This window comes from Onychostruthus taczanowskii, unplaced genomic scaffold, assembly GCF_017590055.1.
Source record: "Onychostruthus taczanowskii isolate IOZ18803 unplaced genomic scaffold, ASM1759005v1 scaffold55, whole genome shotgun sequence".
NCBI classification, from domain to species: Eukaryota; Metazoa; Chordata; class Aves; order Passeriformes; family Passeridae; genus Onychostruthus; species Onychostruthus taczanowskii.
Window position 1 is genome coordinate 2,232,244 of NW_024503124.1, and position 23,570 is coordinate 2,255,813.

General features: G+C 38.1%; 1 protein-coding gene and 1 long non-coding RNA gene across 14 annotated transcripts in view; one reads left to right on the forward strand and one right to left on the reverse strand.

The window, feature by feature from the left end:
- USP34 (ubiquitin specific peptidase 34) overlaps positions 1-23,570 on the forward strand; it is a 111,919-nt gene that overhangs the window by 74,944 nt on the left and 13,405 nt on the right. For 8 of the 12 annotated variants that reach the window (XM_041417170.1, XM_041417176.1, XM_041417174.1 and 5 more), the window contains exons 40-67: positions 490-545; positions 653-773; positions 2,001-2,184; positions 5,260-5,423; positions 6,416-6,481; positions 7,601-7,747; positions 7,840-7,896; positions 8,000-8,077; positions 8,746-8,840; positions 9,786-9,958; positions 10,281-10,434; positions 11,201-11,279; positions 12,146-12,199; positions 12,295-12,390; positions 13,312-13,376; positions 13,473-13,548; positions 13,646-13,693; positions 14,049-14,180; positions 15,315-15,395; positions 16,555-16,640; positions 17,928-18,096; positions 18,179-18,253; positions 18,785-18,936; positions 19,363-19,411; positions 19,503-19,607; positions 19,731-19,775; positions 20,860-20,964; positions 22,899-23,046. In XM_041417170.1, the coding sequence (XP_041273104.1) occupies positions 490-545; positions 653-773; positions 2,001-2,184; positions 5,260-5,423; positions 6,416-6,481; positions 7,601-7,747; positions 7,840-7,896; positions 8,000-8,077; positions 8,746-8,840; positions 9,786-9,958; positions 10,281-10,434; positions 11,201-11,279; positions 12,146-12,199; positions 12,295-12,390; positions 13,312-13,376; positions 13,473-13,548; positions 13,646-13,693; positions 14,049-14,180; positions 15,315-15,395; positions 16,555-16,640; positions 17,928-18,096; positions 18,179-18,253; positions 18,785-18,936; positions 19,363-19,411; positions 19,503-19,607; positions 19,731-19,775; positions 20,860-20,964; positions 22,899-23,046 (2,860 nt within the window). The remainder of the gene's footprint in view (positions 1-489; positions 546-652; positions 774-2,000; positions 2,185-5,259; positions 5,424-6,415; positions 6,482-7,600; positions 7,748-7,839; positions 7,897-7,999; positions 8,078-8,745; positions 8,841-9,785; positions 9,959-10,280; positions 10,435-11,200; positions 11,280-12,145; positions 12,200-12,294; positions 12,391-13,311; positions 13,377-13,472; positions 13,549-13,645; positions 13,694-14,048; positions 14,181-15,314; positions 15,396-16,554; positions 16,641-17,927; positions 18,097-18,178; positions 18,254-18,784; positions 18,937-19,362; positions 19,412-19,502; positions 19,608-19,730; positions 19,776-20,859; positions 20,965-22,898; positions 23,047-23,570) is intronic. The other 4 variants (XM_041417175.1, XM_041417178.1, XM_041417182.1 and 1 more) reach the window with 1 other exon arrangement.
- Positions 4-8,905, reverse strand: LOC121342623. 2 transcript variants are annotated; one of them, XR_005953586.1, is made up of 3 exons: positions 8,778-8,905; positions 6,939-7,141; positions 4-159 (listed from the first exon to the last, which is right to left on the reverse strand). It is a non-coding gene; the product is annotated as an uncharacterized LOC121342623 (long non-coding RNA). The 2 variants fall into 2 exon arrangements; XR_005953587.1 differs by lacking the exon at positions 4-159 and adding an exon at positions 765-875.

The window sequence follows — 23,570 nt, forward strand, 5'->3', positions numbered from 1 at the left end:
TGCCTGGCATTCTTATCAACGTTTATTGCTTTTAATTTGTGTCTTCAGACATTTTTTCTTAAGCTCTGATGGACTGCTGTGAGCAGCTCTTGGATGTTTTCCATCTCCCAGTTTACTCTGATGTGTATTTAGTAGCTCTTGAAGCTTCAGGTAGTGACTCTGTAGGGTCAAGAAAGGGGGGTTGTTGTAACACACAAAGTGAACTTAGTTGAAGGTCACAGACATGGGAATAGTGTAATTATCTGTGGTAATTACACTGTTGATAGTTCCAGTGTTTTCCAAGGAGATGCTAATCAAGTATTTGATTAAAGCTGAAAGAGTTAAATTCAGTTAACAGCCACTTAGCATAAATCAGAAAACTTACCTTAGAGCGTGCCTGAAAATGAGTTTTAATTATCTCTGTTTTTCTGTGTGCTGTAATAACATTTCCTCCAAAAGAAGTCCATAATTCTTTCCCATTTGTATTCCATTTTCTTTATTTTGAATCAGACAACCCTGCTTGATTTGGATGCACTGGCCAGGCACCTTGCTGACTGCATTCGGAGGTGAGCTTTGCAATGTCCCCAGCAGTGTCCCTTGGAATTTGCACTGGGGTCACTGTTAATGGGGCAGAGCTGTGACATTCCTTCTCTCCCTGTGTGTGCATATCCAGCAGGGAAATCCTGGACCATCAGGATGGGAATGTAGAGGATGATGGGCTCACAGGACTGCTGCGCCTTGCCACCAGTGTCATTAAGCACAAACCACCTTTCAAGTTCTCTCGAGAAGGCCAGGTGAGGAGGGCACTGCAGGACCACTGAGAGATCAAAGTAGTTCCTTTTCCACCACATTTTGATTGCAGGGCTCAATATGTGAAATTTTGTCATATTTCTAGCCTTAGGATGATGGACAAACTCACACATGTTCCTTTATTAACAAGGAGCACATATAATTCCTTCCCTTTCTGTGTAATTCCAGGATAGAATTCTTCTACCCCTGAAGTTTTATTTATTTTAATTTATTGTCTTTAAATGTTTTTACTGTTGATCAGCATTATCTGGTTTAAGTCCTTAACAACAGCTGACTTTGACCAGATCCTGGGCAGTCTGATCTAAAATTAACAGTTAAAGTTCCACACCTGTGCAGTGGCAGAGATCTGTTACAAGATTATTACAATCCACCTGTGCTTGTAAGGTGCAAAAGTGGTGAAGCAGGGGAAGTTTGCTAAAAAACTATTTTATTTATCCTAAAACTGTTTGTTTATATTAAAACTGTTTTGTTTCTATTAAAACTATTTATTTTATCTTTGAGAACTGCATTGTCTTAAAAAAAGGGCAAATTGTGTGTAAAAACAACTTCAGATTGATTCTTTTTCTGTAGGCTCTACAGAACTTATTATTTGGCCTTTTCAGCTGAAGAATAGGCCCTGGTGCCTAATGATGTTGTTTTTCTCTTGTCTGTTTATTCTGTTGCCATAAAACAGCCCTGAAGGTAATTTGATTGTCCAAATGTGACATTGCTGACAGCATTTGAAAAGACTGCTTCTGTTGTTCTACTGGATAAGTGTATTTAACTTAGGGAGAGGTTGCAGATTAAATTAGAGTAAGAATTCAGTTCACAGAATGCAGTGTGGAGGAGGATGTGGAAATTAAAATAGAGGTGTGCAAAGGTCAGGTTTTTGTAGCTTGGATGTATGGAAAGCTTAAGAAAAGCTTGAGAAACTAGTCCTAAAAGTTACTGAAAATCCATGTCTGGTTTGTCAAGTTATCAATCATAAAACCAATCATACTTTATTATTCTTTTCTAATTGGCATGTTCCTCTTTAGACTGTAATACAGTTACATTGGACTTTATGCACTGTAAGTTGTTGACATTTGTGATTCAGAACTTGTATTCAGGTCAGAAAGTTCTGCATGATAGAGGTCCACAAAGTCTCAAAAGTTCCTAGAAAATTTCTGATATGATTCATGTTTTAAGAATACATTCAGGCTGCTCAGTGTGCCAATTTAACTGTTTTCCAGGAGTTTCTGAGGGACATCTTCAACCTCCTGTTCTTGCTGCCCAGTCTGAAGGACAGACAACAGCCCAAGTGCAAGTCCCACTCCTCCAGGGCTGCTGCTTATGACTTGCTGGTGGAAATGGTGAAAGGCTCAGTGGAGAACTACAGGCTGCTCCACAACTGGGTCATGGCACAGCACATGCAGTGTAAGAGCCTTGGGAGTGTTTTGTGGCCACTAACTCTGCTCTGGGAATTTCACTTCATAGCTCTGCTGTTTATCCCCTGTCACCTGGAGTAATGTCACACAAGTGTTGGCATCTTTTCCTCACTTACCAAATGAAATCCCATAATAATTTCCATATCACCTGTTTTTAAATATTATTATTTAGAATATGTGTGGTCCTCTTAAATGACAGGTACACACAGGTAACACTGGATTTTACACGTTTCATCCTCTTGTGCTGGATTTTCATTTCCCTTTTTCCTTTCTAACATGACCCATAAAATATTTATACATAAACCAAAGTGTAGAAACCACATGGAGGTACTGGAGTTCTGAGCAGACCTCTCATGTTTTCAGAGCCTCTGGTATCATTGCAGTTGACTGCAGTCTGTACCCAGATATCTGCATAAAGCAGTTTTGCTGTGCCTCTTGGCTTCTATGCTTCCTGCCTTTTGGAGCCACAGTTCCTATGTATAATATGGAAATCACCAATATTTCAAGCTAGTTAATATTTTATCTTTGGTTTGCAAATCCTCATTATGCATTTTTAGCTTTAGCTAGATTTCCTTTCAAATGCCCAGTTTAAATTTCTCTAACCTGAGGTTCTGTAATTTATTATAATCTGTGGAATTGATTTTTAGTGCCTTAAAATTCAGCAAGCAAAAGAGAAAACTGATCATAATGATGCTTTGTGTTCTATTCTCTTATGCCTGGGGCCTTCCAAGGTCTCCTGTGCTCAGAAGAAATATTATGAAGAACATATTTTATGAAAATATTGGATATTTATGTTTGCTATGAGCACATTATCTGCTGCTGAGGTTGTCTCTGTCTCTCCAGGTGCAATCATTTGTTTTTAACAATCAGTGTTTTCCTCACTCCAAGTCTCAGTAATTCCTCTGTAACATTTACCACAGTTGTTACTTTCTTGCAAACACTCTTCCCTGGATTTTGTTCATCCCAAATTCTCCAGAACCCTCTGCTCTGTGCTCCTGCTCCATATCCAGCATTTCTCATTTGCATGAATGTTAATTTTATTACACCTGGCACAGTGCTGTTGTTTCTGTGATGTGCACCCAATACAGCACTTGTGATACTTCATTTGTTTAAGAGCTTGTTATTCCATTGTTGGATCCATTGATCCAAAGATTGTTGAAACTGGACTTTTCCCCTTTGTTATCCCTTTAATCTTACTAGTCTTCAAAAACCTTAGTCTTAGGCCTATCCCTCCATCCTTCTTTGAAGAAACATGAAGGGAAATATTAGAAATTTGCATCCTGTCTTTAGTATTAAATCTGTTTTCTTGGCACACAGTTCTTTCAGGTTGGTCTCACTGAAGAGTGGATTTAGGTATCTTCAGTTGTTCATAAAATTTCTTGCAATATTTTGGAGTTTTGCTTCTTTAAAGAGTGATAAAACCCTTCAGTTCAAAGAGGAGGTGCTTCACTTTCCAGCAAGTTAAAGATCATGTCTGGTGTTATCACTGGAGCAGGATCATCAGCAGAAGGTTGAATATAAAGAAATGCATGGTCATTCTGAGAGGAAAAAATTCAGCTTTAGTTTGCTTAAAATAGAATGTGAACATTGCAAGTTTGGTTTCAAGTTTCCCCATGTCTTCCTGAGAAAAAGCTGGTTTCTATAACAACAGTGAGGAATAAAGAAGATCGACATCAACGAGCCTCAAATTTGCCTTTCTAGTTAAGATCCATATGGAGAAGGAAAAATTTTATTACACAAATGAAGTCAGTCACTTAAAAAATCCCAGGGTGGGGAACACAAGGTCATCCTGAGAAAGTCCTTGTCAAATTCCTGAATGCTCTCTGTCAGATGGAAGGAGGTGGAAGATCCTCCCAGCTGCTCTGTGAAGTACAGAGGAGTCAACTGATTGCTTTGCAATTAGAGCTTGATGAGCTCTAGGCTGGGAGAGATGCTGAGTCCTTAACATCAGAAGGGGTGAATTAGGATGCTGTCATTTAGGGATTGCAGTTAAGGGAGGGAATTTTGGATTACTCTGCCGGCCTAATGACCTCCTTTAGGAGGTGAAATGTGCAGGGGAGCTTTGTTTCAACTGGCTGACCAGCCCAGGTAACCTGAGGTCACACCACTGAGGTTTGCTGAAACAGGAGAATTAAAGCTCTTTTCTTCCCTCCTTGGAGCTTCAGGGCTAATAGTTGTTTTGGTGCCAATGCCAAAATGAAGATTACAGCTATTATTTGTTGTGCAACAGAAAATCTTGAGCGTCTGGTCTCTGAAGATGTGAGGATGCCAAATATTTCCTGAATTTCTGTCTTGATAGTGTGGATTGAGAAGAATCCCTAATGAGTCTTTCATCTGTGACAAAATAATTGAGGATTTAAAGTTTTAAGTCTTGAACCCCACATAGCTTTTATGGATTGTAAAATAAATGCAGACTATTTTTGGGGATTCTTTTTCCTCTTTATCTGAACATATACTTGAGCAGAGGTATTGAATTATTTGTGGGACACACTGTGTTTTCAGAGAGTGACATCTTTGGGGATGAATAGCAAAGCTGGATGCATTGCAAGGGTTTGTGTCCAACTTCTTGGATACCAAGGAAGATTGTCTAAGCTGGTTACCATCTTCCTGACTGGCAGATGAGAAGACCTTTCCCATTCTTCTGATTTCTTGGCAGCCATATCAGAACAAGGCTCATGAAAGAGTCACTCAGCCCTGCCAAACTTGTCTGGTGCCTCCCTGTGTAAGAAATCCATCCCTGCATCTGTTGTGAAATTCAGAGGAATAGAAAGCTTAGAGGAAAAGAAAATAGCTATTTCAGTCTGATTCACTTGACATTTGGAGAGCACAGAGAGCCCCTTGCAGCCCAAAGTGGTGTTGCAGGAGGTTTTAAAGATTTTCCTGAGGAATATATAATCCATTTTCCTAAAGATCAGGCACAGTCTGGCTCCTGCCTCTAAATGTACAGTGCATAACCAGTGACATTTTACTAGTGTGAACATCAAGCTTTTCATTGTGTTTGTATTTTTGCAAATTGCACTCTGAATTTACTGTTTTCCCTCTGTGTGATTGCTGCTTTTCACAGCTTCCCATGCACCTTACAAGTGGGATTATTGGCCCCACGATGACGTTCGTGCTGAGTGCAGGTTTGTGGGTTTAACCAACCTTGGAGCCACGTGTTACTTGGCCTCCACCATTCAGCAGTTGTACATGATCCCAGAGGCCAGACAAGCAATTTTCACTGCAAAGGTGAGTGGGGGTGGGCTTGGATAGAAATTCACATTCAGAATCCGTGCAAATACTGAAAAAAATACAGATTTGCTTCTAAGACTTACATCTAGATCAAGAATATTTCTTCAGGGTTTAGTCTGCTTTTTGTGTAGTTGGATGCTTTTGCTGGTGTCTGAAGTGAAGAGATTTTTTCCTTAAATATTTAATGTAGGTTCTTAAGGTGGCATTGAAATAAAATGTTCTAAAACTCATATTTCTGTTGCTTTCAAGTAGCTTGATTCAGGTTTGGGTTTATGTGAATTGTCTGTTGTTTCTTAACTGCTGATTTGTCATTTTGTTAAGAAATGTTTTTTCATGAATGTTTATCAAGTCCCAGAGCAGTTATCTCATGCTACCAGAAGTACAGCAGGTCCTGTAAATTATCACACTTTGGTTGACATCCAGAAATGCAATGTTATCACTTTTATCTCTTTATTGTAAGAGAGAAAGCATCATTTTGGTCCCTGACATCACGGGGCACACAGAATGTGTGTCACCCTAATTGGCAGTGACCTCTTAATCTTCTGTTATTGTTCATTGCTGGTACTTGCCATGTAACTTCTGGATTTGCCATTTATAAATGCAAATAAAAAGCTAAATAAAAGAAGCTGCTGGTCTGCACAGGAAATGTGTTATGGAGAGGACTGTTCAGAGCCCTCACAACATCTTTGAATTAAAAAAAAATATTCCAAAACCACTAATACTTTCTAATATTTCCCCAAAAGCTCCTACCTGCAATAAATTTTTAGAAAGTGGAGTTGTTTTATTCTCAGGTTACAAAAGAAGTGTAAAATAAGTATAAAAGTTCTAAATAGAAAATAACAGACTGTGTATTCCTGTACACAGTCATTTTTCTTAATGGTCCATAATAAAGTAATTGGGCTTTTATTTGGATGTTGCATCTTTTTAATGTATGTTTTTGGAAAGTAATAAGCAAAAAGATCAAGTCTTCTTTTATTAATTTCTGATAGTATTCAGAAGATATGAAACACAAGACCACTCTGCTGGAACTCCAGAAGATGTTTACATACCTAATGGTAGGTGTGAAAGAGGGTGTTTTGGAAAGTGTCCTATTTTAGAGGTTCTTTGTACATAGTTCAATAAATTGCAAAGGTGTTGGGGAGGTGGAGCTTCCCTGCTGATAAAATAAAATACATTCTTCTTATTCATTGCATTTTCCTTGCTCCAATATTTAAAGATTAGTCCACTGAAATGAAGCAAAATTTTGAGATTCCAGGACCAAACAAAATTGAAGCACTTGCTAGGTGTTCACTGCTGTTAAAACACTGAAAAAATTCTGAAATAATGAAAAAGCCTGAGGAGAGTTGAGTCTCTTGACACTGGTTTTGTGTAAGAAATTCACAATCACTTTGAAGACAGATGGGGGAAAAAGTCTTGACTTGTAATGCCTCCCATGAATCAGAGAAATTACTAAATTGGGTGTTCACTTAAGCAGAAAAAAATAGAGGAACAGAAAGTCATAGCAGGACTTACCATTATTTAAATCTTGAAGAAAGACTTTTTTCTAAAAAAGGCAATATTTACAGGAGGTGCTGTCTTGCTGTACATCCTTAAAAGAGATCAGAGTGAGTGAGTCCTGCATTCCCAGTGTGCAAGGCAGTGGAATGGGGATGGGTTCTAAAGAATTGCTTTATGCTGCACATTCTTTTCTCTGGCTAAACACATCCTGTTGAAAACTAGATGAAAACATAGAGGAGTCTGAATGAGAATTGAGCACTTGGCAAGATTTAAGTCAGCAATGTCCAGAAATACATAAATACAAGCTGATGTTCTCACATTTTATTTTGTGTCTGAACAGATATGCAGAAATTGCACGTGTCACATCTTCAGCCAAGATACTTTATTTTAATGATTTATTTTATGAAGTATTTCCTAAATATTTTAATACTTTTTTACTAATGATATGTTACTCACTGGTAGCATGATAATGGTTATCAATTAGTTAAAAACTGCTTTGCATTTCAGCAGAAACATTTAAACATTTTGGAAATTATCCTGCCTAATAAACATATTGTATGTAAAAGATGTCTTTTTTTAAAACAGATATTCCTATATGTGTGTGTGGTACATCAGTGTAACTTGAAAAGAAAAAGATTTGGGTTGATTTGGTTTTGTTTTGTGCCTTTTATCCAAAGGAAAGTGAATGTAAGGCCTACAACCCAAGGCCTTTCTGTAAAACCTACACCATGGATAAGCAGCCCTTGAACACTGGAGAGCAGAAAGACATGACTGAGTTCTTCACTGACCTAATAACAAAAATAGAAGAAATGTCTCCAGAACTGGTGAGTTATTAAGAGGGAGCAAAAGGGAGCTTGAGAACTTAGGGATTTGCTCAGATTGCCTTGACAGAATGTATTTATTCTTTCATTCACAGAAAAACACAGTGAAAAGTTTGTTTGGAGGTGTTATCACAAACAATGTCGTTTCTTTGGTAAGTGCTCCTTCTCTAGCCTGATCTTTTAAAGATAATTATTTCTTAACTTCTCAAAAAAAAAAAAAAGCGATTGCATTGTTTTTCTGTTGCCTTTGTTCAGGACTGTGAGCATGTGAGTCAGACAGCTGAGGAGTTCTACACGGTGAGGTGCCAGGTGGCAGACATGAAGAATATTTATGTAAGTAATGCCAGGCTGAGATGAGTCTCAGATCTCAGCTACAAAGGGCATAAATCACTGCCACACACTTGAAGATGTCAGTGCTTTTTATCTGCACTCCAGTTTTGGGGTGTTTTGAGGTTGATATTATGAGGTGATTTAGTTTCAGCTTTTCACTGCTGTGTGCCATCAGCTGGAGCCAACAATAGCCATTGGCTGTTGTTTTACACTCAGTAATCCCTATTTACTTGTTTTAACCATGCTGTGGTCATTTTATATAGGAACTGTAAATGTCAAAAGATTCAACATTTGCAAGTACTACTGCTTATGAAGTTAATTTAAAGCTTTTTCAAGCTTTTTAAACAACCATTATTCCCACAGTTGAAATTTGAATTTAACAGATTTGAGTTCTTGGAGACAGCTTGGAATATTGAGTACCGTTTTTAAGAGTTGGTTCCTTAATTCTGTATGTGGGTTAGGAACTGTTTTTCCTCTCAAGCTCTTCTCTTAGTTCAGGTGTGTGCTCTTCTGTAAAAAATGTTGGGGCTTTTATTTTCATAACTTATCGAAATGTTAAATTAAACTCAGTAAGATTGAAAGGGAAGGGTTTGGAAAACAGGCCATGTAAGCACAAGATGTAAACTTCCAAGATAAATGTAAACTCCTTTTTTGTTTTTTTTTCCATGTAGGAATCTCTTGATGAAGTAACTATTAAAGATACCTTGGAAGGTGACAACATGTACACGTGTTCTCACTGTGGGAAGAAAGTGCGGGCTGAGAAAAGGTGTGGCCAAGAAGAAATAAATATTCCTGATGTTTCTGTTTAGTAAATCCCTGCAATTCCATTTGGAATAACAGTGATCCTTTAGGTGGAACAGGACTGCTCTTCATTCAGTTTATATCATGTAGGCCTGTAAGGATCCCTGTGCAAAGCAGAAATTAGAAAGAAATCAAATTTCCAAAACAGAGAATCCAAAGTATCTTAGCAAAAGACACAGGAAAATGTTCATGACCTTTTTTAATTAAAAAAAACCCCAGAAATTAGCACCTTTGGAGACATTAGTCCTGGGTTTAAATACTAAATGCTTTCAGAGGTTGGTTGGTTGCTCATTATGCAGGATAATTGCTTAGGTTTCATGTCACCCTGAATTTCCTAATTAAAATTTGTAGCTTTAAAAATGTTTCCATGTTTTTCAAAGTCTGCTTTTAAAGAGAAAGTAAATTAAAATTTTATGTTGTCTTGTTATTGCAGCTAAGAAATTCCTTTGTTAGAGTTGGAAAACCTTGTTGTTTTAAATGACATGAGTGAGAGAGTAACTTACTTGGAAGTCATTATTGCAAATTTTATGAGATTTAATGCAGGAGATGTTCTGCCTCTGTCTTTTGGAAGATGGTAACTCCCTGCAGTGAGGGGATTTGCATTGTTGAGTTCATTCATGGCTTATTTTATGATACTATTTTAGAAAGCTGGTTCCTGCCATGTGAGTAAATTTGCTGTTTGTTCCAAGGTACAGTGACAGCATAAACAGAATTGTTTAATGGGCTAAATTTGACCTTCCTGCTGCAGTCAGTCTGCCCTGCTCTGGGGCACTGTAAGAGCTGAATTTTATATTTATGTCTTAGCAACAGATCTCCAATGTTACACTTGAAATAAATGTTTAAAATCTCTGTGAAAATATAATTCACCCTCCTAAGCTTTTTAAAATCTTGTTTCTTTGTGATCCTTCAGGGCATGTTTTAAGAAACTACCTCGTATCTTAAGCTTCAACACCATGAGATATACATTTAATATGGTGACCATGATGAAGGAGAAAGTCAACACCCATTTTTCATTCCCTTTACGTTTGGACATGACACCCTACACTGAAGATTTCCTCATGGGGAAAAATGACAGGAAAGAAGGTAAAATGGATTGAGCTAGCTTTGTCTCTCTATCTGTGTTATGCACTGTGTATTTATTTGTGTATTCACCTCCTGTATACAGAACAGAAGCAAATAAAATCAAACATAGCTTTAATCAATCTGTATTCCCAAAGTCACACACTGTATTTCACATAAGAATAATGGCCAATTTTTGGTTTCAAGTACTGTTTAATTTGAATTAATCTTATAGTTTTTTGTAAAGTATGAGAGGAATTGCAGATAATTACATCCAGTTTGTTGTTGATGTTGAAGTTTGGGTGTTAGGAAATAACTGATTAAATATGGTATTGAATTCTTTCAGGTTTTAAGGAAGATGGTGGATATCTGAAGGAAACTGAGAGTTATGAGTATGACCTGATTGGTGTGACAGTTCACACAGGAACAGCAGATGGGGGGCATTACTACAGTTTTATCAGGGACATTGTCAATCCTCATGCTTACAAAAACAACAAGTGGTGAGCTGTGCCATTTATATTTCCATATTTTTAATAACTAAATCTTACTGGCTTTGTTAGGTGCAGTTATATAGGGGATACATCCTGCAGGCTCCTCTGGAAAGCACAGCTGTTGGAATTTGCTAGTTGTAAGGATATTGATTTATTGGCCTACAGATCAGTAGCCAGGAGGGTTTTGTGGTCCCTCAGACACAGGGGTGGCAGGGAATGCTGTGCTGGCCTCACCACAGCCAGGGATTGCTTCCTGATGGGACTAGATTTGAATTATTGCAGCACAAAAGATTTCCTGGATTGTCCTTCCTGAAATCTGCTTGGTACCTTGGATGAGGATCCAGCTACATTTCTTCTGGCTGGAGAATTTGGGAAAGGGGAGGGACATGGGCATGGGAAGGAGGAGGGAGACAGAACAAAGCAGGGCACACTCTGCCTGCTATTTTTGGATGTGGTATCTCCATTTCTCACTGGAGCCCTGGCATGGGAGACAAGGTTTCCTCTCTTACTGTTCTGTAGAACAGCCAGAACATTTCTGAAACAGAAGCAGCTCATGACCTAATCCCTGCTCCAGTGGGATCCCAGAGGTGCCTCCTTGTTTGGTGTTATTGGAAGGAAGTCACTTTGGGACCAGATTTTCATTTGCTGGATCTAAACAAGACATGAGAAATGAATAGGAATGTTTCAATGTGAGGAGTCATTGGAGGGCTCCTGAGGGTTTATTTGCCCCTGGAGATGAGCAGCAGTTGGTTCAAAGCCTCCTCCTGCCTTGCAGGTACCTTTTCAATGATGCTGAAGTGAAACCCTTCGACTCTGCCCAGCTTGCTTCTGAATGTTTTGGTGGAGAAATGACTGTAAGTTGGGACTGCATTTTTGTCATGTTCAACTCTTCCAGTATCTGTTACAACCTGTTACAGCCCAGGTGTTTGTATGAGGCTTTAAAAGGAAGCTGTCAGAAGTACAGTACAGGTATTACTAATGAAGCAAAGTTAATTAGTGAAGTGTCTCTGCAAACAAGAGGTATTTCTTTACTAAATCTGGTTTTTATCATGCCATTTATTCAGGTATTAGAAAGTGAGTCTGGAGCTGATTTAGGAATCCTTGCTTGGGGTGGCTGCTTAGCTCAGACCATTGATGAAGGAATCATTACTTCAAGCTTAGGTGTATTCTGGGAAAAAAGGGGCATTTTGATCTTTGTCTATGCCTTATGTCTCTGCCTGTGACATCAGCTGGAATATTTTACACATTATTAATACAAACAACACTCAAATGTTCTCAGGTTGTGCCTGAATTGATCATTATTTATAGCTGTGTACATGATATAAAGCACATTATAGATAACACAGTATCTTACTAAAGCAGTCCTGGGCATGAGACAACTTCTCTTGTCTGGGAAAGACAATATGCTGAAATAAAACCAAAAAATTCCTTTGTTTGGCACATAGATAAAATACCTCTAGATGCCTCTAAAGAAGAGGTGTCAGTGAGATGGATGAGCCAGGAAATTGCTTGGGATGGAGGAAGAGTATTGCATAGTAGCTTTGAAAATTCAGAGAGGCCAGAGAAGAAAAAAAGAAACAGGACTGCTTTGAGCAAGAGCTAAATTGTCAGCAACCCTCATAAATATTATGAAATAAATGTGCAAGTGAGCTGTCACAAGCTGTTAGAAACTAAAGCATTAAAAAACTTGTAATTAATGGTTTTGCTTTCTTCTTGACAGACAAAAACTTATGATTCTGTTACTGATAAGTTTATGGACTTCTCCTTTGAAAAGGTATTTCTCTTCCAAACCCTTGTTGTGTGATTATATTTCTGATTTCATGATTTCTCTCTCAAAGCAAAAATTATACAGATGTTTTTTTCTCCAAGACACACAGTGCTTACATGCTGTTTTATAAACGGATGGAGCCAGAGGAGGAAAATGGCAAAGACTACAAATTTGATGTTTCATCAGAATTGCTGGAGGTACAAGTTGATTTGTTTTAACACCAATTTTAAAACACTCTAGGAGGCCCTAAACACATCAGAAATCTGAATAAATATAGCAAAGCAAAAATAATTTAAATCACTAAGGTGGCAGTCCTTTCATTTCACTGTCCTCCTGAGGAGATGGTCATGGGATAGGAAGGGAATTGGGATTTACATTTTATGTGAATTTTTGATGTTTCCTCATTGCTGTCCTGTATATGCTGTAAATCTCTTTTTGCCACCTGGAAAATTTAATGTCCCTGCTCCCTCTGGCCAGAAGTGTGGCATTTTTGGTTCTTAATTGAAAATGTCTCTTCATTCCTAGCCAGCAAATCAGATCATGCTTTTATCCTTCTTGGTCTTAAAAATATTAATAGGTTTTTATCGGAGTTAAATGTTTAAACTATATTGCTGTGAAAATCACTATGAATTGATGTGATCAAAAACATCACTTCAGAGAGAGGAACAGGGGACGTGGCAGAAATCCTGTTCTGGTTTAATGATGGAGGTTTTAGGAATTTATCCAAATTTTACTCTTTAGGAATTTATCAGAAGTTCTCAGAGCTCATCAAGCTTTGGGTTAGACTTCAGCTGTGATTCTTTTTAAACTTGTTGTTCTCCAAATTTTAGCCCAAAACTGTGAATAATTGAGTTGTAAAAATTAGGCCACAGAAAGAGGAGAAGGTTTGAAGCTCTGTTCTGCAGTCCCATGGCAGGCACAGCCAATACTCACTCTAGTATGGATAAAACAGCTTTGAGCCAATTCTTTAAACTAAAGAAAGTGCTTTCAGAAATAGTATTTCATACAGAAAAAATTTGTGGCTTTTAGCCTTGGAATCATTTAAATATTTTTAAAATCATGCTTAAGTAGTGAAGTAAACTGCTTTCTTGTATCTGATGGTAGCATTTTTTCTTCAGTGGATATGGCATGATAATATGCAGTTCCTTCAAGACAAGAACATTTTTGAACATACATATTTTGGGTAAGTTTTTCTTTTAAAATGTAATATTAATACTTCTTTTCTTCTTGCAGATTATCATTGTTTATTTTAATTAACAAATAAAATTACTGACTCTAGGTTTATGTGGCAGTTGTGTAGTAGCATCCCAAGTACACTACCAGATCCAAAAGCGGTTTCTCTGATGACAGCAAAGGTAAGGATTTCCAAAGAATCTCATCTTCTCTTAACTATTTCCTTGTTGATATTTTAATTCATGCATTCTAAATTAATGGTGCCATTTTTTTTTCCAGTTAAGCACTTCCTTTGTACTAGAGACATTTATTCATTCAAAGGAAAAGGTATTCAATTTACTTGTAAATTCTCATTAAGTAGCTGCATGAATCTAGTGAAAAGCAGATCTGTACTTTCCATTTTAGAAGTGGGATTTTGAGCTGTAAAATTACTATGTATGATGCAAAGTTCATGTTTAGAGTGTCATTTACCACATTTATAGTGAGCACTGCACAGTGGAATGTAATGTAAAAATGTATAGACTGGTATTTTCTGTAGGTGCAATGTATTATTAATTCATAAAATGTTTATTATTAATAATTCTTAAGATTTGGCGCTTTACTGAACCATTTAGAAATGTTTAAAGGTTGTGCTGGAATTCATTATTTGAAGTTACAGTTTTTCCTGTATTTCTTTTCACAGCCTACAATGCTTCAGTGGATTGAACTGTTAACAAAACAGTTTAATAACAGTCAGGCAGCTTGTGAAGTAAGTGACTTAGGAACTCAGCAAAGTACAAACCAACTTTCTATATATTGTTTAACTTTCCTGGAGGTTCGTATCCCTGGAATATTTTGGACTATGAACTGCTGTATTTGGTATATTTGTGCTCTGTGAGATGAAATTCATCCTCTCTGATTCCTGCAGATCCTGGGGAATGACTTAGCTTTTATTTGCAGAAACCTCTGTTGAGACCACAGGCCAAAATCATTTTGTCACTGGAATAAGAGAGAGCCAGTGTCACAAACTCTTTATTTGATTAATTTTTACATAGTGACTTGTGTAATGAAGACTTGCTGAAATTAATTCACACAAGAGACATGGAAAGACAAAGAATTTGCTGTGGTCTTGCTGAAAGCAATTTTGAGATGCTGAAGAAAAGTTTTGAAAGTGTTTCTGTGATAATTTAAATGTACAAGGAGCCTGGCAGGACTGTGTCCTGCCTTAAACTTTATTCAGTAGAAAGGAGTTAAATCCATTATGCTTTTATAAATTGATTCACAGTTGATAAATTATGTGACATTCAGTATTTGGATGTATAGTTGTCTCAGTGGGGTGTAGTCCTGAGATGTTTGAGTGAAGACATTTAATGTAGTAAAGAATACTCAAATACAATTAAAAGTAAGAACGTTGATTCTTCACTTTGAACTGTCTTTCCTTGTGACTCAAACAAAATTTTGGGAGTGAGAAGACTGAGCTGTGTTATTTGCTGAGTCTGACTTGGAATGAGTCATTCCCTGTTAGTTTTATACTTTCTGGGTCTCTGGAGGCCATGAGGCTTTTCCACTTGTTAAAATGCAAAAGAGATCTAACTTGAGAAGCTCTGTTTAATCCTATCACTCTTCTACAAGATTCTTCAGGTTATGCTTTTTTGTAAGCATAGTTTTTATGCTGCTGACATCACTTTGCAGGTTAAGTGTGTTCTTCCAGGTAATTTTCTAATGGCATGCAGAGCACAGGGATAAGAAGATACCAGATATAAATTTATATTGCTGTTTACTGCTATTGATCTTTATTTCTTTATTCCTTCATGCACAGAAGACATTTTAGATTTCCCTTGGATTAAAACTTGCCTATTCCTTAATAATAGTAACATCGATTTCTCTTCAGACTTTAATATCATGCAAAAAAGAAGATTGGACTAGAGCAAGTGTGGAACAAAACTAACACAGTATGTATCTTCTGCAGTGGTTTTTGGATCGAATGGCTGATGATGATTGGTGGCCAATGCAGATTCTAATAAAGTGTCCCAATCAGATTGTGAGGCAGGTAAGAAAAAAGTTCCTTTCCAAGTCAGGTGACTGCTTGAGCCGTGAGCAGAAGCAGACAGTTCTGGGCTGTCATTCTGACAGTTTCAGTGAATACCTGTAATTGTCTGAAGATATTTGGCCATGGGAGTGTTACTGTTTGAAACAGCCCAGCATAGCTCTACAGTCAGGATCACTAAATCACAGTAGATGCAAATTAAGGGTTCTGTGACTCCCTCTTGATCTCTACAAATCTCAACATTTTCCATTAAAAAATTGGGGGTTTTCTGAATTAATTCAACAATAGTTCATCAAGCTCCACCATCAGAAAACAAAAAAAAAAAAAATCAAACTGTTTACATTCAGTACTCCTCAAAGCTTGTCAGAAAACAAAAAAGAAATCAAACTGTTTACATTCAGTACTCCTCAAAGCTCCAATTTGAAATTTCTGAAGTAAATTTTTGTGGGTAGAGGTAATTCTACAATATTATGCCACAAAGCTTTGTTAATACCCTTTTCTGGAAATATGTTTTTTAAAAAACCCTATATTAGTAGCATTTGGACATTCACAAACCCAGCTGTTAATAGTGTCACTTACAAGTGTACTTTCTTTGCAAGTTGTTCAGGTATAAACTTTACAGTTACTTTATGTCACCTGAATTCTTCAGTTGGATTTCTGGTTATTAAAGTGATATTTCCATGCAGACCCTTACATAGTTTTTGGATGCAATACATCAGTAAAAGAATATATTTCATGGGAAAGCTCTGTGCAAGGTAGGCAAGGTCTCCTCATGAATGCTTTACAAAATAAAAATTAGTGGAAGGAATTTCCTTCAAATTTTCACAAGAATTCATATGAGCCAGCAGCAAAATTAAAAAAAAAATCTTGCCAAAGATATCAAGATGTTTCAGACAGTAGAGATAGAAGGAGAAAAGTAGAGTCATGTTTCTGTGCACACCAATATTAAAGGCTGGGTTTAGGGTTCCTCCATGAGATCTGTTCCTAAAAAACAGCTTTGGTTTTGCTGCTAAAATACGATCTCACCTTTGTCTTTCCATCTTTGAACCTGTGAGGAGCTGGCAGTGGGACTTGGAGACAGAAGATCTTTGCTTGGGAGTGACACAGTGATCTTTTTGTGGAGGACTGGAGGTGTGCAGCTCATTCCCTGCTCTCTTTGCAGATGTTCCAGCGCCTGTGTATCCACGTGATCCAGAGGCTGAGGCCAGTGCATGCACACCTTTATCTGCAGCCAGGAATGGAAGACTGGTAAAATAATCCCCCTGCCAACTTCTGTTCATTCCATGCATTGCTGCAGCTGCTTTTACTGATGAGTCACTCAAAACAGTCATGTAAAGCTGAAATAGTGCTCATTGTTCTTCATTATTCTGCCCAAACTGCTCTGATTTATTTAAAAATACCAGTAAGGCTGCAAAGGGCAGTGTCAAATGGTTTGAAACATTTGCTTCCTTGGAGTAGGTTTTCAGCATGGTCTTTATTTTTCCTATCACTTGGACACTGCAAGTGTAAATCCCACTGCTCAGACTTGAGAATCCTTCTGTGAATTGGATCTGGAGGCAGAAAGGTGGAAGTTTTTATTTGTACATCCTTTAAAAGAGTTTGGAGGTCAGGGGTTAAGCCTATAACTAAAGCACAGGTGTTTTTTTCAAAAAAGAGGAAGGGCCCTCTTAGAGCCTCCTTTGCTCTCCTTATCATCAAGAAAACTGTCACTTTATCTCCAATTATAAAACACTTAAACTCTTTTTTGATACATGATGAGAAAAAAAAAAAAGTTTTTTCTTTCATCTCTTATGTTAAAGTTGTGTTTGTGATAATAAATTTTCTCCAGAGCGAAAATGGCAGAGTTAGTAATAACTGTGCTGCCATATCAAAATTCAGGACATGAAGACACAATTTTCATGGCAAAAAGTAGAATTGAATTTGCTTTGGAAGCCTTGCTTGTGTCTGTGACTTGGTTTTGTTCAGTGACAAGGTCTGACCTTGAGCAGATGTCTGAGGCTAAAATTCTCATTAATAGCTGCATTAATGTAGTGAAAAGCAGATCTGTACTTTCCATTTTAGAAGTGGGATTTTGAGCTGTAAAATTACTATATATGATGCAGAGTTAATGCTTAGAGTGTCTCATGTTTAGAGTTAATGTTTAGAGGTTGAAGGTGGATGTTCTCTGCCTTGCCAGGGTGCTCTGGTGATCGGGTGGGTGCCTTGCCGTGGTTCCATAGCTATAATTGCATTCCCATCAAATTCAACATGCAAATCAAGAGGATGATTTTAAGTAGAAGATCCCCAATACTGTTGTTCTTAGAGTTCTTTTCCAGTGCAGCATCTTGATTCACATCACTAATTTGATGAACTCCTCAGCATTTCAAGTGCCTGATGCTCCCTTAGGTTGGGCTGGTTGTTCCCCAGGCTGTGGATGGGGGTGAGAGATCAGGGAGCAGGACAAAGCAGGAATTGTGGTGAATTGCTCTGTTTGCACTGGCTCAGGATGGCTCAGTGCCCTGTGTGCAATCCCCACCCTGGCTGTTGTCGTGGCAGCTCCGATGACATGGACGGGCCCGTGGAGGACATCGGCAGCCGCTCGTGCGTCACGCGCTTCGTGAAGACGCTGCTGTCCATCATGGAGCACGGCGTCAAGCCCCACAGCAAGCACCTCACCGAGTACTTCGCCTTCCTCTACGAGTTTGCCAAAATGGGGGAGGAGGAGGTGAGTGTGGCCTTGGTTCTGGGGAGTTCTAGTGTCTGTGCACAAATGAGCTTGCGAGTAACCCCATCCCTGCGTTTTTCAGAGCCAGTTCTTGCTCTCTCTGCAAGCCATATCCACAATGGTCCACTTCTACATGGGAACCAAGGGGCCTGAGAATGTAAGTTTGAGCATTTTATATAACAGGAGCTAATCTTTCCTGTTTCACATCTGTCATCCTTGCTGCTGTATCTTGAATCATCTTTCAGCTGCTACATTAAAATTGCTTCATTTCCACAATTGTTTTCAAAGTTTAAGTGAATATAATATTAAAAAAAATATGTTGAACTGACTATTATTGTTTAGTATAGAAATAGGCACTGAGTAAAAGCAATTAAAGTTGCCCTTAACTTGATACTAATGGTATCAATCAAGATTACTTACTCTTATTGTGTACAACTTAGGTTCTTAAATTTACCTGCTCTTTTTGTTAAATAGACCATATCTTCAGCCAGCCTACTTCTTGCATTTACAAATACAGTTTTGTTTGTGCAAAGTGAATGTTTCAATGTGCAAGTCAGTTGATCAGATACTTGCCTGGTTTGGGTCTGCAAGTTGATGAAGTTGTTTGCAATAAAGGACAGGGTAATGCAGAGGCCTTTGAGATGAAGGCACGGAATGTCCACACTGAAGTTCTCTGGTTTTTCCTTAGCCCCAGGTGGAAGTGCTTTCTGAGGAAGAAGGGGAGGAAGAGGAGGAAGAGGAAGATATCCTTTCCTTAGCAGAAGAGAAATACAGGCCTGCTGCTCTTGAAAAGATGATTGCCCTGATTGCTCTTCTGGTGGAACAGTCTCGCTCAGAAAGGCACGAGCTTCTGAAAAAACAAAATCAGTTTAGAATTTATAGTTCAGAAAGCAGTCAGAGATTTTGTGGGTTTGCCTGAGGGTTTTACTGTGGGCTTTTTTAACAGCATAAATAAGCTTGTATATGAGCCCATTATATTTTTAATAACTTAAAAAGGGACTGTCATTGTTGACCAAATGAAAGACTTGGGTTAAATACTTGAACACGTTCAATTGCCCACATTTGGTTTTCAGTCAAGTACAACTTTTTTTATCTGAGTCAGGTACAGCTTTTTGTTGTTGTTGTTCAGTTTAACATCAACACCTTTGTTGTCTCTTGTATACTGTGATACTGAAGAATATGAACTAACACTCAGTCCTAAGTGTCTCCCTGACCATAACCGTGGCTGAAGTAAAATAATAATTTTGTTTTTCTTTTGTATTTTAGGCATTTGACCTTGTCACAAAACGACATGGCAGCACTGACAGGAGGAAAGGTAATCAAGTTAAAAATGACTGCTCTAGCCTCCCAAGCCCTCTGTGGTGTGTAGCTGTAGGCAGTGTACTGTATCTGCTCGTTTGTTGCAGGGTTTCCCTTTTTTATTCCAACACATCCGTGATGGGATCAACATCAGGCAAACCTGCAACCTCATTTTCAGTTTGTGCCGCTACAACAATCGCCTCGCGGAGCACGTGAGTAGCAGGGACCTGGAGCTGTTCTTTGAAATCTCCTCTACTCTGTCTCTTGGGATAATGGTTATTATTTTAACTCAGTGAACACAAGTCTAAGTGAGTTTTGTGTGTTTTCTTTTCAAGATTGTGTCCATGCTGTTCACATCTATAGCAAAGCTGACTCCTGAGGTAGGTAAACACGCCACCTGTCCACTAAATGATCTGTAGTCATATTTTCCTGGTTTAAATCACAGAAATAATCCTTGGCTCATCAAAAATCCTGCATGGAAGATGGAAGTCTTTGTGCTATTGAATGAAGTCTAACTGCACTGTTTGTGGAGTTTTATAAAACAGAAATTTGCTGTGCCACTTAGGATGAAAGTTTTATTCAAATCAAATAACATTTCTAGATTCTCCACCCGTATGAATTTCTTTTAAAAAGTTGGTAACATTAAAGTATTGTGTGCAAGAATAAGTGGAGATAATTACTTATTATCAGACTCTTCAAGATTTGGGGCAGTGTTTTGCAGTTCTGTGCTGGCAAACACATTTCTCATTCAGAGTAAATTCCTGCCCTGGTAATAACAGCAATACTGAGAGTTCCAAATGGATTCCAGATGCAAAATATGTAATTATAGTTGTAACCACTTGGTTGAAATGTTGTTAAAAGCTGGATGAGTCTTGGCTGTGTAAAACCTCAAAATGGGATGCTTTTGGATAAACTTCCCAGGATCCATATTCCATGTTATGTAAATACATAAAAATAATAACTTATCTGAGCTAGTGGTATAAACCAGGATAAATTGGTGAATTCTTCAACAATGGACAGCTTGATTTTTTCATTTTTCCAGAATAATGTCTGTATTTCCTGTAATAAATAAATACATACATATATATATTTCCTATAACTTCTCCTAGACTGATCCTGTCTCATATGATCCAATTTTTTCATTTTTCCACAATAATGTCTGTATTTCCTGTAATAAGTAAATAAATAAATACATACATATATATATTTCCTATAACTTCTCCTAGACTGATCCTGTCTCATATGATCCTGTTGCTTTGCACTGACTGTAACCAGTGCCTTAATTTATAGATATATATGGATTATGTACAGATTAAATAGCAAAGGATTAAAGTATTAGAAGTGTTCATGTCTGAAGTTCATAGAAATCTTACAGACATTGGGATTTAAAAAAATACTCTTAAAAAAAATGTGGATGAAATGAAATAGATGAAATTGGATGTTTTTCCCTTTTCTGCATTACAGGCAGCCAATCCTTTTTTCAAATTGCTCACCATGCTCATGGAATTTGCTGGTGGACCTCCAGGAATGCCACCCTTTGCTTCTTACATTCTGCAGAGGATATGGGAGGTACAATATGTAAAATAAAACAGAAGCTAAATTGTCTTTCTCTTGTTGCTTCTTCTATGTCTCTTTTGCATTTTGTTGTCATCCTTCCTGCATCAGTCCATGATTTTTCAGTTACCATTCCTCTTTTGAATAAGCAGCAACAGCCAACAGACATTAAAAAGTTCTATTGTAACTTAATGGCTCTTGCAGTTTAACTTCAAATTTTAGTTTAATGAGAAATTAATTGATTCATAATAAGGGCTTAGAATGCTTTTTCTAGACAAATTCCACATTGTTTTCTTAGTTATCCTTTTGCAAGGCCTGTAAAATATTTGAACACCCATCATTTGGTTGTGGGGTTTTTTGGCCTTTATGTACAGATTCCTTGAATATTCATTTGATGTATTTGGTTCTCTGTAAAATGTACATTAACACTTTTAATGCATAAAACAGTGCCAAACTGAGTCTGCTGGATAATTGCTGTGTGCAGGACCAGCCTTGCTTGTGCTTCCAAATGAGAGAGAGACTTTTTAACCAGGTTGGCACAGGGATGAATTCCTTCATCTGAGCCAAGATGAGCCATTAAAGCTTTCTCTTCACCTACTTCTGAGTTCCCAGTACAATTCACTGTCTTCATTCCTGGCTGAGAACAGCATGGCCAGCCTGGAGACTGCTGAGGACCAGCTCATTCCTTTTAATTCCCTTTAAAAAATGGGGCTGGAGCACTGTGGGAGGGACATGGGTTGCTGTTCCAAAGGGTTTCCTCCTGGTCAGGAGCAGCTGTAGGATCACAAGTGATGTGATGGATGAGCTGTAACTGCTGCACCTCAGGTAAAGGGAGATAAAATGGCACATCTCAAGGGACACAGTGACACCCAGCTGGTGACACAGGTCCAGGGGTATAAATTGAGCAGACAGGGATGTGAGACCCAGCAGTGAATGCACAGACTTGGGGTGTAGAATCTCCTTTCACAGCCTCTCCAGCTTCTGGAAGTCATTAAAAAGTGATTGAGCTCTGCAGACACTGAGAAATGATTGTCTCCTTCTTGGACATTCCCTCCAGCCATTACCCAGGAAACCTGACAGAGCAATTTGTCATTTCTAAATAAAGGGAGGAGATTGTTCTTAAGGTGTTTATTTTTAAAATGAGATTAAAATTTTATAAGCAGAATTACGGTCATGTCAGCTGCTCATTTTCTTCAGGTGGAGTAGGGGAACTGGGAACAGCTTCAGCAGCCCTGTTACTACCTCTGCTTCCTTAGGGTAAAACTTCTTCTTGTCTGGGCACCTGGGCCTTGAGGTAGAAATAAAGTAGTTTTTAAAAACTAACAAAAGAACACAACATTTGTTGGCCTCATGTCAATAGATTTCCAGCTGCACAGAGCCAGAAAAGCACAGGAAGCCTTGTTATCTCCTTATTCTCTCAAGGTTTGCACAACAGCACTCATTGCCTTTGGAAAGTGCTGGATGAATTTATTCCTTGAAATTGTATATTCAGTAAAAAATGCAGTAGTTACCCTCAGCATGAAGCTGTATGAACATCTTTGCATACAATTTATTTTCTTTTGATGTAACTTACAAAAATACCGATTCAGTGGTAAGGCTTTGTGTTAGATATTTTTAAAAAATACTTGTCTATAAAGACAATGTTGTTCCATCTTGGTGCTTAAAATATTTCAACTCCTAAATATCTCCTAAGATGCAGAAAGAATAGCCAGGGTAATTTCCTAGGCTTAGACTGAACTTTCATAACTGTGAACAAGTTTCAGAAGCACAAACCAGTGAAATTTAATAAGGTTTCCTTTGTGTGCAGAGCAGCTCAGTCTTGCAGGTGCTTTGATAGCCCTAAGTGATTTTAAAAAGAAACGTTGCAAGTGATTTTAGGGGTTTCTAATGCAATCAGTGCATAGTAGGAAGATTAATGTATTCCTTTTGATTTTCCCCCTGTCCTTCAGGTGATTGAGTACAACCCCTCGCAGTGCCTGGACTGGCTGGCTGTGCAAACCCCTCGGAACAAACTCGCTCACAGCTGGGTCCTGCAGAACATGGAGAACTGGGTTGAACGTTTCCTCCTGGCACACAACTACCCTCGAGTGAGAACTTGTAAGTGGATTTTAATTGGATTTTAATTTTAATATGCATTTCTTTGCAGTGAGTTGCATGCCCCTGTGTTTGTGTTTTCTTCCTTTTCTAGTTGTTTTAGAATTGGTGGGGTTTAAAATCTTAGGATAACTGTGGTGCCTCATGCAGAGGTGTTAACAGTTTTGATGAAAAAACTGTTTTCCTTTGGTATCTTGAATGATACGTTGGTAGGTTCTTTCTTTTAAGTGATTAATCTGCAAGGTCCACGAAAACCTAAAGAAGGAAAAGAGGTAATTCCAGAGGTTGTCCATTGTGTCCATCACGTGGCTGTACAATAGCTGGGAGGAGTACATGTTGTTCTACCACAGGAATCTCCAGCTGAGTCCTTTGAACTTGGGGATCAAGGAGAAGCTGCCTGTGCTTTCTCCCAGATTCCAGGGTATCCTGGCTCTCTGGTTTGTCCTGCTGGGAATCACAATGTCATATTGCTAGAGAACATTTTCAGCCTTCCCTGTGTCCATCTTTGTAAAAAAGGAGGCTCCACA